A 17,797-nucleotide genomic window follows, 5' to 3' on the forward strand; every position below is an offset into this window, starting at 1 on the left:
CGATCATGTCTACGTTGTGGATAGGCTCCCCTTCAGATAAGGGTTGAGGAGGCCGATCTAACTTTTGGAGTTCAGTTGACTTACCCTAGTCAACCAGCCAGGATAGGTCCCGCCTTCGGGCCGCACAACCTATGAATATTACAAGTGTTATGTTTAGAAAATTAAGTAAAACAGTTTATGTTAAGTAGCATAGGCATAAGGTATAATGAAATGTTACATGTGTTTCGCAGATTCAATTATCTATTGTATTTCCAAATCAGTTTTATAATATGTAAACTCACCTACCACACACTAGTAATAACATATATCGTCTTACTAAGCGTTATCTCATCCTAGTGATTTAATATTTTTTAAGTGATCCAGTTAGGCGAGCAGAACAAGTTCGCAGGTAGAGGGGACTACAATACTGCCCTGACTGTAGGGTGAGTATTTTTGGGTCGTTATTTTGAGTAGTCCCTAGGTCCAGATGAGGGTGTTTTGTGTCACGCCCCGAACCCGAAAATGGGACCCAAGGGTGAAAATGTAATCTAACATGTCCCTATATCCAATAAAACATCTAAAGATACAGTACAAAGGATGAGGGTCCGATCCCGTGGGGTTCTCAGGCACCCTAAACACATCCAAAGATAATAGAATATACGCAGCAAAAAATATCATTATATATATATGCAGTACCATACCAGAGTCTATACAAGAGCAGAAGCAACCTCTATCATACAACTTACAATTGGATGCCCAGCACATCCCAAAATGGCAACCCACCAAAACACAGTCCTATCACTTAACCAAGCGCTAACCGCAGTACACCGACCACTATGCTCCTTACACCAGAATGCTAGTTCTGGTTACTCGAAGGACCAGTAAAAATGTACGTACAGTAGAAGTGAGACACCTCTCAGTGTGTGGCATTTGAGTGTTATCATGATGCAACATACACGTAGTTAAATGCAGTTCCAACACTAATTTCATACAATGCATACACGCACGCACACGCATACGCATGCCATGATCTACCTGGTGTCGTCACACCTCGCCCCAAAGCTATTCCGCGATATCTGGCGTTAGCCCGTAGCCAACCCACGATACACAGCGCCATCGGCACATGGCTAGTTCCAGACTACCATGACATCGTACCGACACTAACTGGTGGATCCATACCCTTTGGTGATCAGCCGGTATAAGCTCACTCCCTCGGATATAGAGCCGGACACTCTCAGTACCTAGAACAAATTCGAAGCCACGTTCTTACCAGCATTTAAACCAATCACACACACATGCATGCTCATATAACCAAACAAACCACACCCATTTGGTAATCTAAAATCATTGTTTTCCAAACATATACAGTTTAAAACAAGTCAAGGCACGACCATCCCCATAACACAGTATAAATCAACATATATGCTCGGTTTTCAACAAAACCAGGGATGCCACCCGTCGTCCCCTTTTTTCCCAAAACTGTAATCATGAAAACTTATAGTTTTCCTCCTTAGATCCCCCCAAATGAGTAGCCAAAACATACACAAGACCGTGAACAACTGTTCCACCGAGTCCGGTTTCTAAAATAACCGATATAAACACAACTCCCCTTATCTTTCCCCAAATAGCAAATCCTGAACTCTAAGGCCCCTAAACAGCGATTCGAGTTCCAAAACCTACAATCAACAGTACAGAAAGTACTCATAACACTATTCTCTACTAAACTACCGAATTAGAAAAGAAAACCGAGTCTTACCTCAATTTTAAGCCGAAACTCGAAACTAGCCGAACCGAAAATCTGATCCGTAGAACTTGTAGAGAATCCTTCCACGATCCTTGTGGTAACTTCAGATTAACAATTCTCACAACAAACGGCGAGGACATCTAGAGAGATGGAAAGTAGGGAGAGTTTTAGAGAAACAGAGAGAAAATATTTGAGTTTTCTTACCTTGGAAATAATGAAACTTCTATTTATAGCCCTTTGAACCGGCCACTTCTCGTCGATGAATTACATCCTCATCAACGAGACTCTATAGTCTTCTCGTCGACGAAACCAAGACCTCGTCGACGAGTCTGGGATCTCCGGTTTTTGGAAACCCCTTGACTTCTCCTCGTTGACGAACCACTGAACTTCGTCGATAAGAAATGTGAGGCCTTCGTTGACGAAGCCAGTTTAATTACCTTTTTACCCCTCTCGTATTTATTTAACCCATATATCACGGTTCGGGTTCTTACATCCTCCCCCCTTACAAAAATTTTGTCCTCGAAATTTGCAATCTCTCATTCATACAACTGAATATGCATACACAATTTTAAGAAAACTCGTGACTACTACAACGCAGTCCTAACCAACATATACACATTCATACCCTCACTTATGGCGAAGGAATACCGTGATTATAACATAAATTGTCTCAGAAGTTCACAATACACATACACTCCTGACAACTACCATCTATCCCAACCCAAAGTAGGATAAAGTACAAGTGCTCAAAACAACTGTGGATACTTTCGGCATTCTTCCGTTTCCAATTCCCAAGAAGCTTTCTTAACCTCGTGGTTCCGCGACAATACCTTCACTAACGGCATATCTTTGGTACGAAGCTTCTAAACTTTACGGTTCAGAACCTAAATAGGTATCTCCTCATACGCTAAAGTATCCCTAATTTCCAACTCATCATAACTGATAACATATGATGGATCCAACACATACCTCCTCAACATGGATACGTGAAATACATCATAGACCCTCAAGAGTGCTGGGGGTAGTGCAATCCTGTAGGCTACCGGACCTACTCGCTCAAGAACCTCGAATGGTCTGATATACCTCGGATTCAGCTTACCCTTCCTCCCAAATATCATCACCCTTCTCATCAGAGCGATACGCATAAATACCTTACCCCCCACCTCGAACTCTAAATCACGGCGGCGAACATCTGCATAACTCTTCAATCGACTCTGAGCTGATTTAATCCTCTCCCGGATCAAACCCACCTTCTCAGATACCTGCTGCACAAGTTCAGGTCCTAACACCTGACGTTCACCAACCTCATCCCAACACAAGGGAGATCGACACCTCCGACCATACAAAAGCCTCGAACGGTGTCATCCCGATACTAGCCTGGAAGTTGTTATTATACGCGAACTTTACTAGTGGCATAAACTGTATCCAGCTACCACCGAAGTCTAACACATAAACTTGTAACATATCTTCCAAGATTTGTATCATCCTCTCCGACTGTCCATCAGTCTGGGGGTGGAACGCTGTACTAAAAGTAAGTTTCGTCCCCAATGCCTCCTGCAAGCTCGTCCAAAATCGAGAAGTAAACCTCGGGTCTCGATCTGATACAATGGACACTGGTACTCCGTGCATTCTCACAATCGCATGCACATACAACTCCGCCAGCCTACTTAAAGGATAGCCGACTTCATCGGCATGAAATGAGCAGACTTCATCAATCTATCCATGACCACCTAGATAACATTTTTCCCATGAAGTGCTGGTGGCAATCTGGTCACTAAATCCATGGAAATATGCTCCTATTGCCAGTGTTCATGAGTTAGAAAGATATGTTAAAGGATGAAACAATCATTGAATTCAGATGTTATGAAGAAGTATCTTACTTTCCAAGGAATTCAACGAAGCGGCTATGTTGTTTTAATAATTTCCTATTAATTAATCACTCATGTTTTGATCAAATGATGGATGATCCTCTTTAGCCGACCAGTTATCCCTAAAAGAACCTAAACAATGATTTACCATTTGTTAACCAAATTGAGTCTGAATGTTAAACCAGCTTTCTCTTAAAAGTCAGATCACCAAAAATCCAACCTGAGTTCGGGTCCCTTAGCGTTTGGCAAATCATTTGAGATAATAGTCATTACCAAAATGATGGCAGGCCATTTTTCTGCTATCCAAAAGAAAGTAAAAGAAGAAATCCCTTGACAACCCTTTTGAGCCTGAAAAATTCATTCGTTGATTAACCTGTTGAAGGATCACACCCCACACTGGGGCAGTTCTTAAAAGATTGGTCCTAATTGAAGTTCAAATGAAAATGGAGACAAGATTCCTTTATAAAAGGAAAAGTGTAAGTTGCGGTAAAAGAAGGAAAAGAAGATTAAAAGGGAAAGAAAAACAGGAGGAAGAAGAAAAAGAATAAGGGACTTACTACATATGTGATCTTTGACCAAATTACCCTTGATGAAATTGATGATTTTGAGCCTTACGTAACTCCTTTCTTCTTTAACCCATATCCTTAGCCTACATTACGGTCCAAATGAAAGTCCTGACCAGATTGGTGTACATTATTGTCTTAAATGATTTGTCAGACTCAATGTTGAGTTTGAACTACGTAATGACCTGATCCTGAAAAGGTACGTAGGCAGCTTGTTTAAATAACAAGTTCGGTCAACATCTTGTAAAAGCGCTTCAACTCGAACTGGGGGCATAAAACATTATTTGGGGTGGTATTATTGAGCCTTAGTTTTCCTTTTATTCTGAAATCCTACATCCCTAAGCCTACGTTTCGTCCCGAGTCTTAAAGACCATCTTAAGATCAAAGCATGGGTTGATGAAACTGGGGCAGTTGACGAGAAGGACAGTCATCTTGGTTGGGAAATTAACGTTACATGACTTTTGAATACTGGTATGAATTTTTCCCTATGATAGCATTGAAACATGGTAAAACATTTATTTTGTGTAGATGGCCTTTTGATTTAGCAAGTTGATGTCATAGTTGCATAATCATGTTCGTTCCTTAAAAAAAAAAAAAAACCCTTCTTATTCTTTAGAACATTAAAAGAGGATGGATAGTCAAAGAATTTCAGAATCACCAAAAATTTCTATAAAGAAGATCCTTGTGGAGAAAGAGCAGTCAAACTGGGGCAAATGTTAAGCAGTCAAACTAGGACAAATGTTATGTCAAGTTCAAAAGGAATCCAATAATAGAGTCAAGATCAGTGGCAAATGAATTTAACTGGGGCAAATTCCGAGACTCAGTAGGTCCCATTCAAGCACTTTCTTATCGGATTGGAATAGGAAATCGGAGTCAAGATCAGCTGTAGGTCCATTCAACTGGGGCAGATTTTGTGATTTTTGAGCTGAGTCAATCACTTTCATGACTGGATGAATAAAGAAGATTAAGCCAAGATCAGTTACAGATCCATTCAAATATGGCGAGTTTCATGTGGAGACCAAAGATGAGGACATTGATCACGAGTGCATTGGGAGAAAAGATTCATGCATTGTCATGCATTACCCCAAATTTCATGCATTGTCATACATTTCATGCATTACCTAGATTTCATATATTGCCATGCATTCCATGCATTACCATTCATCTCATGCATTGTCATGCATTTCATGCATTATCTACATTTCATGCATTATCATCCATTGCATGCATTACCTACATTTCATGTATTACCATACATCTTATGCATTGACATGCATTTCACGTATTACCATACATTTTATGCATTGCCTTGCATTTCATGCATTGCCATACATCTTATGCATTACCATACATCTTATGCATTGCTATGCGTTTCATGCATTACCATACATCTTATGCATCGCCATGCATTTCATGCATTACCCTATATTTCACACATTACCACACATCTCATGCATTGTCATGCATTTCATGTATTACCATGCATCTTATGCATTGTCCTGCATTTCACGCGTTACCATACATTTTATGCATCGCCATACATTGCATGAATTACCTGCATTCTATGTATTACCAATACATCTCATGCATCACCATTGTGTATTTCGTACATTACCCAAAAAAATAAAAACATAAAAAATAAAAAATGCATACATATGATCACAAGTTGGTAACATGCATATTAATAGCCACATATCACTGCATTATAAGTTAACAACATGCATACATATAGTAACATATCATTGCATTCTAGCATCACAAGCAGCAATAGAGCACCCTTCACGCTTTTCTTGAGCTTTTGAATGATATTTGACATCCTTGATGGAGAGATTCCTGTTGTGTTTAATTATGAGCTGGGGTAACTGACCCCAAGTGCACATTGATTTACTTGGAAAACTGGGGCAAGTTGACCCCAGACACATATTGATTTATTTTGAACTAGGGCAATAGATCCCAAAGACAAGGGGATTCATTCATTGACATTCGGCCTTTACCCCAAGTGCATTTTCCAAATAGAGTAAAAACTTTCCAAGCTTTGCTTTCACACCTTGTTACTGGTTGAGGTGACTCGGATCATCGTATCCGCTACGGCTCGGATTCTTACATTCGAAACAAGCCATCATTGTGTCCCATGGCTGGATCATCGTGTCCCTACGGCTCGGATTCTTAGATTCGAGGCAAGCCATCATTGTGTCCCATGGCTGGATCATCGTGTCCCTACGGCTCGGATTCTTACATTCGAAGCAAGCCATCATTGTGTCCCATGGCTGGATCATCGTGTCCCTACGGCTCGGATTCTTTCATTCGAAGCAAGCCATCATTATGTCCCATGGCTGGATCATCGTGTCCCTACGGCTCGGATTCTTACATTCGAAGCAAGCCATCATTGTGTCCAATGGCTGGATCATCATGTCCCTACGGCTCGGATTCTTACATTCGAAGCAAGCCATCATTGTGTCCCATGGCTGGATCATCGTGTCCCTATGGCTCAGATTCTTACATTCGAAGCAAGCCATCATTGTGTCCCATGGCTGGATCATCGTGTCCCTACGGCTCGGATTCTTACATTCGAAGCAATCCATCATTGTGTCCCCTAGCCGGATCATCGTGTCCCTATGGCTCGGATTCTTACATTCGAAGCAAGCCATCATTTTCTCCCATGGCTGGATCATCGTGTCCCTACGGCTCGGATTCTTACATTCGAAGCAAGCTATCATTGTGTCCCATGGCTGGATCATCGTGTCCCTACGGCTCAGATTCTTACATTCGAAGCAAGTCATCATTGTGTCCCATGGCTGGATCATCGTGTCCCTACGGCTCGGATTCTTACATTCGAAGCAAGCCATCATTGTGTCCCCTAGCCGGATCATCGTGTCCCTACGGCTCGGATTCTTACATTCGAAGCAAGCCATCATTTCGTCCCATGGCTGGATCATCGTGTCCCTACGGCTCGGATTCTTACATTCGAAGCAAGCCATCATTTTGTCCCATGGCTAGATCATCGTGTCCCTACGGCTCGGATTCTTACATTCGAAGCAAGCCATCATTGTGTCCCATGGCTGGATCATCGTGTCCCTACGGCTCGGATTCTTACATTCGAAGCAAGCCATTATTGTGTCCCATGGCTGGATCATCGTGTCCCTACGACTTGGATTCTTACATTCGAAGCAAGCCATCATTGTATCCCATGGCTGGATCATCGTGTCCCTACGGCTCGAAATCTTACATTCGAAGCAAGCCATCATTGTGTCCCATGGCTGGATCATCGTGTCCCTACAGCTCGGATTCTTACATTCGAAGCAAGCCATCATTGTGTCCCATGGCTGGATCATCGTGTCCCTACGGCTCGGATTCTTACATTCGAAGCAAGCCATCATTGTGTCCCATGGCTGGATCATCGTGTCACTACGGCTCGGATTCTTACATTCGAAGCAAGCCATCATTGTGTCCCATGGCTGGATCATCGTGTCCCTACGACTCGGATTCTTACATTCGAAGCAAGCCATCATTGTGTCCCATGGCTGGATCATCGTGTCCCTACGGCTCGGATTCTTTCATTCGAAGCAAGCCATCATTGTGTCCCATGGCTGGATCATCGTGTCCCTACGGCTCGGATTCTTAGATTCAAGCCAAGCCATCATTGTGTCCCATGGCTGGATCATCATGTCCTTACGGCTCGGATTCTTACATTCGAAGCAAGCCATCATTGTGTCCCATGGCTGGATCATCGTGTCCCTATGGCTCGGATTCTTACATTCGAAGCAAGCCATCATTGTGTCCCATGGCTGGATCATCGTGTCCCTACGGCTCGGATTCTTACATTCGAAGCAATCCATCATTGTGTCCCCTAGCCGGATCATCGTGTCCCTATGGCTCGGATTCTTACATTCGAAGCAAGCCATCATTTTGTCCCATGGCTGGATCATCGTGTCCCTACGGCTCGGATTCTTACATTCGAAGCAAGCTATCATTGTGTCCCATGGTTGGATCATCGTGTCCCTACGACTCGGATTCTTACATTCGAAGCAAGTCATCATTGTGTCCCATGGCTGGATCATCGTGTCCCTACGGCTTGGATTCTTATATTCGAAGCAAGCCATCATTGTGTCCCCTAGCCGGATCTTCGTGTCCCTACGGCTCGGATTCTTACATTCGAAGCAAGCCATCATTTTGTCCCATGGCTGGATCATCGTGTTCCTACGGCTCGGATTCTTACATTCGAAGCAAGCCATCATTTTGTCCCATGGCTAGATCATCGTGTCCCTACGGCTCGGATTTTTACATTCGAAGCAAGCCATCATTGTGTCCCATGGCTGGATCATCGTGTCCCTACGGCTCGGATTCTTACATTCGAAGCAAGCCATCATTGTGTCCCATGGCTGGATCATCGTGTCCCTACGGCTCGGATTCTTACATTCGAAGCAAGCCATCATTGTGTCCCATGGCTGGATCATCGTGTCCCTACGGCTCGGATTCTTACATTCGAAGCAAGCCATCATTGTATCCCATGGCTGGATCATCGTGTCCTACGGTTCGGAATCTTACATTCGAAGCAAGCCATCATTGTGTCCCATGGCTGGATCATCGTGTCCCTACAGCTCGGATTCTTACATTCGAAGCAAGCCATCATTGTGTCCCATGGCTGGATCATCGTGTCCCTACGGCTCGGATTCTTACATTCGAAGCAAGCCATCATTGTGTCCCATGGTTGGATCATCATATCCCTACGGCTTGGACTCTTACATTCGAAGCAAGTCATCATTGTACTTTGGCGCTCGGGTTCTCAAACCTAGTGCAAGTCATTCTCATATACTTTGGCGCTCGGGTTCTCAAACCTAGTGCAAGTTAGTCTCATGTACTTTGGCGCTTGGGTTCTCAAACCCAGTGCAAGTCATTCTTATATACTTTGGCGCTCGGGTTCTCAAACCCAGTGCAAGTTAGTCTCACGTACTTTGGCGCTCGGATTCTCAAACCCAGTGCAAGTCATTCTCATGTACTTTGGCGCTCGGGTTCTCAAACCCAGTGCAAGTCATTCTTATGTACTTTGGTGCTCGGGTTCTCAAACCCAGTGCAAGTCATTCTCACATACACTGGCGTTTGGATTCTTACATTCAATGCAAATTATCCCTGATTGGCAAAAGCAAACAACACCTGATTGAAAAGCCCTGACAGTTGCGTGGCTTGACTAAAATAGGTGTCTTTTATCTTTACAGGCTTGTTATTACAAAAAACGTAGGAGAGTTCCTACTGTTACATTGAAGCAACTAAACCTACAAAGAGGGGCAGCTGTAGACACCCTATTTTTGCCCTAGCCAAATAGAACAAGGGGTTCCCTTTTTATTATTATTTTATTATTATTATTAGTATTTTTATTATTACTTTCTTATAATTATTTATTTATTTATTAATATTGTTATTATTAATTTACTATAATTATTATTATTACCTTATTATTATTATTATTATTATTATTATTATTGTTGTTATTTGTTTATTATTATTATTATTATTATTATTTATTTTCCTATATTATTATAAGTAATTTATTATTATCACTATTATTTATTTATTATTATCATTATTATTATTATTTCATCTTTATTATTTTTATTTTTACTATAATTATTTATTACTATTTACTATTTAGTAGTATTATTATTATTATTACCTTATTGATATTTATATTATTATGATTATTATTATTAATATTATTTCCTTTTTCATTATTACCATAAGAATAAAAGTATAAAAAAAAAGAGAAAAAGAAAAAATAAAATCAAGAAAGGAAAGTTTCTTAGGGTTTTCAAAATTTTTTTTTTATATAACAGTGGGGCGCTGCACAGCAGCAGGGGGGGAGCGCATAGACGGCCAGAAAAACACAAAAAGAAAAAACCTAGCTAATCTCTTTGCTCCCTCTTTAATTTCTCTTTTCTTTTCTCTCTCGGAGTCCCTCTGCTCTCAACCTCTGCAACTCTGTGCATCATCAAACCCCCGGCAGCAGAAAGATTCCAACTTTTTCCATCTCTTCTTCTCCCATAACCTCCACCCGAAGCTCCCCTACTCCTTCTCTGCTTGTCACGACCACCACAGTCGTGTTCCCACAAGCCCCCTGTTGCAAACCTCTCCAGTCATCATCACCGGCAGACAGCACCACCAACATCAGACCAGCCGGTTGTTCCCCTGTTTCAACTGCTCCACGGCATCCAAGCATCGGCTCTGTTCCAGGACTCCAGCCCAGCATAGCAGGCTTCTCGGTCAGTCTCCAGCACGGCAAACCACAGCCTCGGCCACCCTCATTCAGCAAGCCAAGGCACCGCCTGCTGCTCCTCTCGGCTCTTCGCAGAAGACCCGAGCACCCACTCCTCCGGTAAGCCTCCCAGTCCCCCTCGGTGAGTGTTTTCATGCAAGCCACACGCGCACGTATATATGTGAAGTTTATTTTTATTTTTTTTTATTTATTTATTTTATACATTTAATTGATGTTATATATATATATATACTAACTTTAATTTATTTTTCGCAGGATTTTTTTTTATTTTATTTTTCATCTTATGTAATAATATTTATGCAGGTTTTATATATATTTAGTATTCATTTGTTTATTTATTAATTAATGAATTTATTTATTTCTCCGTTTCTTTTCTTATTTTGACTTGTTTTAATACTTAAAGCTTAAGACTTCATTGTATAGGTGTTTATATTAATATGTTATTTATCGTAGTATGTAAATATTCGCATTTAGGCTTTCTATTATATATATGATAAATTTTTAAATATTATGTTCACGATCTTATTTAATCGCGGTGATGTTTGTTTAAATGTTTTTGTGATAATTATTATAAATATTACCCGGTTTGCTCTCATTATTGTTGTCCTATCATGTATACAGTTTATCATTTTAGTTACTTATTGTTATTATGTATTTATGATATATAGTTTTGTCATTGTTACATATTTGTGGTATATTATATATTATGGTGGGTATATTATAACAGGATTTTTTTATTATTGTTATATATATCTAAGGGGTTCGTATATCATGTTGTCGTGTAGATATTATTTAGGTTTTTGGTGTATTTAGGATATTTATCATGTTTATTTTTCATACGATATTTAGGGATTTTGTTTATTATTTAGGATTATAATATTTTTGCACATCCAGGATTCTTGATTATTTACATTATTTTCATAATACGACCATTTAGGGTTTTGATTATTGTTTTATTTTAGAGTTTTGGCTATTTCACGTTATTAGGGTTTTGAGTAGTGTTTTATTTAATTTACTTTATATTGTTATTGCTTATATATATATGTTCATTATTTTTTATTATTTATTTATTTCTTGTATACGATTGTATTGTTATTTTGTCGTGTTCATAATATTGTGTTGGAATTTTTAATGCTATAATATTTATTTGAATAAATGATATTTATATTTAGCAACTTAGTATTTTAAGTAACATAATACATTTAATTTAGTATTTTAGGTGACCGTGTACATTTAGTAATATAGCATTTTAGGTAATATTATATATTATTATTATATTTTTAGTATGTTAATATACAAGGTATTATTTATTATGGTAAATTTGGCATTTTAGTTAATAATGTATATTTGGTGTTTTGGTATCATGCTATTATATTATATATTTAGTATATATAGTATTATGGTAATTTGTTATTTATTATAGTATTTGTAGATATTAATTATTATTATTATTATTATTATTATTATTATTATTATTATTATAAAGGTATGTTTGAGCATTTTAGTTCATAACGCGCATGTAGTATTTTAATATTAACATTTTAGTTTGTGTTATGTACATTGACTAATATGAATTGTGGTATTCTAATATTTTAGTTTATTGTTTTTTTTTTTATCTTTATTATATGTTTAAATTATTATGTTTTTTATCCAAAACCTTTTGGAGTATTATTGTTCATACTTAGAAAAATCTTATAAATTTCAAAAAAAAAATCCTAGAAGTGTATTTATAAATCTATTTTCTTGATTTTCAATCCCTATGATTTTAATGCGGGGGTATGAGCCTTTGGGCATCACGTACCCTAAGCTGTGAGGGAATATATATGTAGATTCTGTATTTATTTATTCATTTATCTATTTTTCATATGTATTTATAAATTCATAAAAAGGAGTAATTTAAAGACTTATTAGATTTACTTAAAGATAATTTCAAATTAATTAGGTACCGTTCGTAAGAACGGGCGCGTAGGGGGTGCTTGTACTTTCTCCTCGCGTAACCAAACTCCCGAACCTAACTCTGATAATGTAGACCTATTTTACCCCTAACGGGGTAGTCATCACGTGTTCTAACCACACTAAAGGTTAGTGGCGACTCCGACATTCCAATATTTTTCCCTGAAAATTAAAATTGATTTTAATTTCGCCGCCCGGGGCACACACGCTCCCGGGACGTCGCGACACTCATTACGTGGAACAAATTCGGAACTGCGTTCGTACCAGCATTTAAACCAATCACACGTACATGCATGCTCATATAACTAAACAAACCACACCCATTTGGTAATCTAAAATCATGATTTTCCAAACATATATACAGTTTAAAACAAGTCAAGGCACAACCATCCTCATAACACATTATAAATCAACATATACGCTTGGTTTTCAACAAAACCAGGGATGCAACCCGTCACCCCCTTTTTCCCAAAACTGTAATCATGAAAAACCCATAGTTTTTCCCGTTAGACCCCCCCAAATGAGTAGTCAAAACATACACAGGACCGTGAACCACAATTCCACCGAGTTCAATTTCGAAAATAACCGATATAAACACAATTCCCCTTACCTTTCCCCAAATAGCAAATCCTGAACTCTAAGGCCCCTAAACAGTGAACTGAGTTCCAAAACCTACAATCAACTGTACATAAAGTACTCACAACGCTGTTCTCTACTAAACTACCAGATAAAAAAAGAAAACCGAGCCTTACCTCGATTTTAAGCCGAAACCCGAAATTGGCTGAATCGAAAATCTGATCCATAGAACTTGTAGAGAATCCTTCCACAATCCTCATGGTAACTTCAGATTAACGATTCTCGTGACGAACGATGAAGAAATCTAGAGAGATGGAGATTAGGGAGAGTTTTAGAGAGATAGAGAGAAAATATTTGAGTTTTCTTAGCTTGGAAGTAATGAAACTTCTATTTATAGCCCTCTGACCCGGCCACTTCTCGTCGACGAATTGCATCCTCATCAACAAGGCTCTATAGTCTTCTCATCTCGAGACCAAGACCTCGTCGACAAGTCTGGGATCTCTGATTTTTCGAAACCCCTTGGCTTCTCCTCGTCGACGAACCTTTGAACTTCGTCGACGAGAAATGTGAGGCCTTTGTCGACGAACTCAGGCTTCGTCGACGAAGAAGCCTGTTTAATTACCTTTTTACCCCTCTCTTATTTATTTAACCCATATATCACGGTTCGATTTCTTACATTTTGAGTACTGTTGTGTATATAAATTTTAGGAAATATTCTGACACTCTAGTTTTGTATATATGGTTATAGTGATACGTATTCTACTTCTCGTTGCTTAGGTTGTTTACGGTGTCTAAGATTCCACGGGTCCTATCTGGTCCGTGATGTTGGTTTTTTTATATTAAAAGGTATCAGAGCAGTGAAATGTCACAGTATGTAAAAAAAAATAGTCAAAAAAAGTAGGTCACTACAAAATTAATGTAATCTTCCTTTAAGAAACTAAGTAGGTGGGGGAGAGAGTTAATAAAATCAAAGAATTAGGGTTTAAACTTTGAAAACCATTGTAGATAAAGACTTTAAAGATATGGTTGCATTTGTGTGTGTGTGTGTGTGTGTGTCAAGATATATATATAAAGAATAGTAGACAAAATCATTAAAAAAAACATAAAGATTACCTTAGTGTCTCTATTTAATGAATAGCATTAATGTTTAAACTTCTCAAATAAGCTTAGCAAGCTAGTATAGACACAAACACACTTTGACATATGATGGTTAACTATATTAGAAAAATAACAAAAGAGATTCTATGTGATTTTGGAAGGAGATTCTCGGCTAATAAAAAAGAGTTGGTAGTGCATGGGATCTTGCATGATGTCCAAAAGGTCGTAAATAGAAATAGATTTGGAATAAAATATGGAAAAATTTAAAAAGTATAAATAGATAAGAAAATATTCAAAGAAGTCCGTCAATGAAGTTAAACATAGATTTTTCTATGTCAGATTAGATAAAAAAGAATAGGAAGGGGACACATTTAAACTTTTTAAAAATAGAGAAAAAAAAAAGAACAAGGACTTAGATGATGTATTTTTTTTTTAAAAAAAGGATGATAGTGTATGTTGTTCAAGAAAAGACATAAACGAAATATGGTGAAATTACTTTCTAAAAAAAAAAAATATAGAAGATGACATTGGAGACCCTTTGGACATTTGACTAATCCAATAAAACAATGGGCTTGCATGCCCTCTGTACATGGCCTTCTCCACTTAAATTTCAAGGTATAATCTTAAATGGAAAGTCGGGAAAAAAAAAAAACCCCAATACTCAAACCCTTATAATATTTTTACGAAAAGAATACTAAACTTACCACCTAAGCCTTCCTCAAAAAAACTAATTTTCATAAGCTATTTAAGAGGTCAAAGTTATTTTAGTAAACTATGTAATGAAAATCAAGTATAAAACTTAAATTTAGAATTGACAAATTAAATGAAGAAAAAGCAAAAAATTCAGAATTTATTCATAAAATCAGAGTTAATTTAAGTACTTTGTATTAAAAAAATAAAAATAATAAAAAATAATGAAATGAGATGAAAAAAAGTTCCTCTATTTTTCGTTTGTGGCTGACAGGCAAAGCATTATCTCATTGACCAAAATTTCATGTAGGTCATACTATTATAATTAATCAATAGAAAAAGATTTAACAAAATAGGAGAAAAGTTGGAGATGAACACAAAATTGCTCCCTCAATCGGCTCCAACTCCTCATGCGGCCGGTTTGAATCATTTTAAATGATATTTTTCTCATTAAAAAACACAGCTTTATATTATATATCAATCCTTCTAAACATAAAATATTGACTTCGATCATTCGATATCCATCTACCCAATAAGTGTTTGATATTTAAGAGATCATTTAGTATCATTGTCAAAAATTACAAAAACAAAAATCGTAAATTAGAAATAGAAATTACAAACTAGAAACTAACAACCTATTTGATTAATATTTATAAATCTTATACAAATTAAAATTTTAATTAAGAAATAATCATTGTTTATTTAACTCAAATAATGTTATAAAAACATGATTGAAATAATAAAATTACAAATAATACACATAGAAAAATACTATAATAAAAATAAAAATTATTATAATTTTTTTACTTAATTGTTATACTTTCTAAATTACTTTACAATAAAATTTTGATTGGACATGACAATTGAAAAATAGTAATATAAATATATACATAAACCATGATTTTATAATAGAAAAACAACAACAATACCAACAGACTCTAAACTAAAATATACTAGTGATAAAAAAATATATATACTAGTGATAAAAGTATATTAAAAAATAAAAAATCATATTTAATACGTTGCTCAATTCCAATTAATTGAATATTTTATTTGTCATAATCCACTACTTCCAAAGTGGATTCTACTTCTGGTTTCAACTGTGAGTCATTGTATTTTAACATTCAGATACATAATTTCTCTCATGAATCATGATCGGTGTCCCCCCCACTAAACCCTAAACCCCCCATACATATAATTTTTTCCCTTGACTTCTCAATAGTGTATCTAACAAAGTCCACTTAGAGTCATATAATTTCTAGTCCACCACTTCATCTACTATCCCACAGAGCCGCCCACACGGAGATGGAAATAAAAGAGAAGACAGTAAATTAATTACGCGTACGTAACAGTTACTCTTCCATATAATAATATCATATGTATATTTTACGTATGAATTACGATGAATTAAAAATTTAGGGTTTAGGTTTAATCATAACACGTGTGCCTCTGTTGTTTCTGTGTGCCTATGTATTGCATATATATATATATATATATATATATATATAAGGGGTGAAGGAGCTAGAAGGACGAAATACAAATCACAGAAAAATTAATAAGTTGAAGTGTCTAAGATCGATCCACCGGTGCTGTAAGAAGAGATGGAGATGATGGAAGGTGGAATATGGGAGGGTCGTCTTCGTCTTCAAGTGCTTATTGTGATTCTTCTGGGTTTCTCTCATCTCATCTGCGTCATCAATGGCGTTCCACTCACAAGTAATGATCAATCTCCTCCCTTTTCCCGGCCCTCATCATTCATCTTCAAATCCAACAGCTTCAATTCGTGTGTCTATATATAGATGTAGTTCTGGGTAGACGATTTTGTTTTCTAAATTGTTTTTGGGCGATGTCAAATTTACAGGGACAAGAAATCTGGAGAATCTGAGTGGAGATCATAATATTGTTCCACAATCTGGTATTCACAATGCCCCTCAGGTATACATGTGCATCAATTTACTCTCTCTCTCTCATGCATGTCAATATATATATACACACACATCAAAGAAAGATTTGATAAATATAATATTTCACTTAAATTAGGCTTATTAAGTAAGGGAATGATGTAGGTATTTTGTATGACCAAACTTATTAAGGCAAATGTTGAATCTAATATCATGCTTAGGTTAAGCTGAGGCAATGGAATAATTTATTCTAATTTGTGAAGCAAAATATTGTACTTAAGGTGGGCTAATAAAGGGTATTTTGCAAGAATAAATATATTTTTCCAACGTAGCATTTTATATATACTCACATTTATATATTGTTGTTGCAGCAGAAGCAGACAAGCATTAACAAGGAATTGGGGAAAGCCGGAAAAGGCGTCAATGGCAATTATGCAGAGGGGAGATTTTTAGAGCAACTTTTTGATTATTCAGTTGATGCTAACAAAAATAATCATCATAGATTCCCATGAGAAAAATGATTAATAAATCGATCTCTGGGATTAATCTAAAGATCGCTTAGTTTTGTTTTTATGAAAATGATGTACCAATTAATTTTATGGGACTTTGGTTGTACCCTCACTAATAGTTTATATTAATGCCCAATATATTTCACTAAGGGGATTTGAGTGATGAATAAATAAAAATAATATGTCACATCAAATTAATTATGAAAGGAATGTTATTATTATTATTATTATTATTATTATTATTATTATTGTTGTTGTTGTTGTTGTTTGCAGTGGTGTTGTTACATTGTTGTTAAACATAAGCCAAAAAAAAAAGTAGTTTAATATTTTCAATATAAAATTTTATTTAATTTGGAATTTTTTATTTTTCTAATTTTGTATTCAAGTTAAAAAAAAAAAAACCACTCATTTTTCAATTGATTTTAAATTTTCAGCAATTCTTCTTTAATTTGGATAAATTTTGATGATATTAAAATTTGTTCGGTGAAAATCCATTAATCCTTAAAGCATTAACTAAAGTGTGACCATACTACTTTACCAACAATCACAAAGAAAAAAGGTGTTTAGAAAACATGACTTGGCCTTGACAATACTTAAGGAAGTTAAATTGAGAAAATGTAATTGAGACTTGTCAATGAGCTTTTATGA

At 36.8% G+C, this 17,797-nt stretch overlaps 1 protein-coding gene across 2 annotated transcripts; it reads left to right on the plus strand.

The window, feature by feature from the left end:
- The first annotated feature begins 16,266 nt into the window (after positions 1-16,266).
- On the plus strand, positions 16,267-17,297 carry LOC131144862 (uncharacterized). Of its 2 annotated transcripts, none has more exons than XM_058093774.1 (3): positions 16,267-16,455; positions 16,601-16,674; positions 17,015-17,297. In XM_058093774.1, the coding sequence occupies exons 1-3, from the start codon at positions 16,341-16,343 to the stop codon at positions 17,150-17,152; spliced, it is 327 nt and encodes a 108-aa protein (XP_057949757.1). In that variant the 5' UTR covers positions 16,267-16,340; the 3' UTR covers positions 17,153-17,297. The 2 variants fall into 2 exon arrangements, with proteins under 2 accessions (XP_057949757.1, XP_057949756.1); XM_058093773.1 differs by having other exon boundaries at positions 16,276-16,455; positions 17,012-17,297.
- The last annotated feature ends 500 nt before the right edge of the window (positions 17,298-17,797 follow it).

The sequence above is a fragment of the Malania oleifera genome, chromosome 12, assembly GCF_029873635.1.
Source record: "Malania oleifera isolate guangnan ecotype guangnan chromosome 12, ASM2987363v1, whole genome shotgun sequence".
In the NCBI taxonomy this organism is placed as follows: Eukaryota; Viridiplantae; Streptophyta; class Magnoliopsida; order Santalales; family Ximeniaceae; genus Malania; species Malania oleifera.

What these genes read in the sequence shown, in the direction of transcription:
- LOC131144862 (XM_058093773.1), top strand. Translation starts at nt 16,341, where the DNA reads ATGGAGATGATGGAAGGTGGAATATGGGAGGGTCGTCTTCGTCTTCAA. An exon ending in CAATGGCGTTCCACTCACAA is followed by an intron (nt 16,456 to 16,600) that starts GTAATGATCAAT and finishes TCAAATTTACAG; the next exon opens with GGACAAGAAATCTGGAGAAT. An exon ending in GTATTCACAATGCCCCTCAG is followed by an intron (nt 16,675 to 17,011) that starts GTATACATGTGC and finishes TTGTTGTTGCAG; the next exon opens with CAGAAGCAGACAAGCATTAA.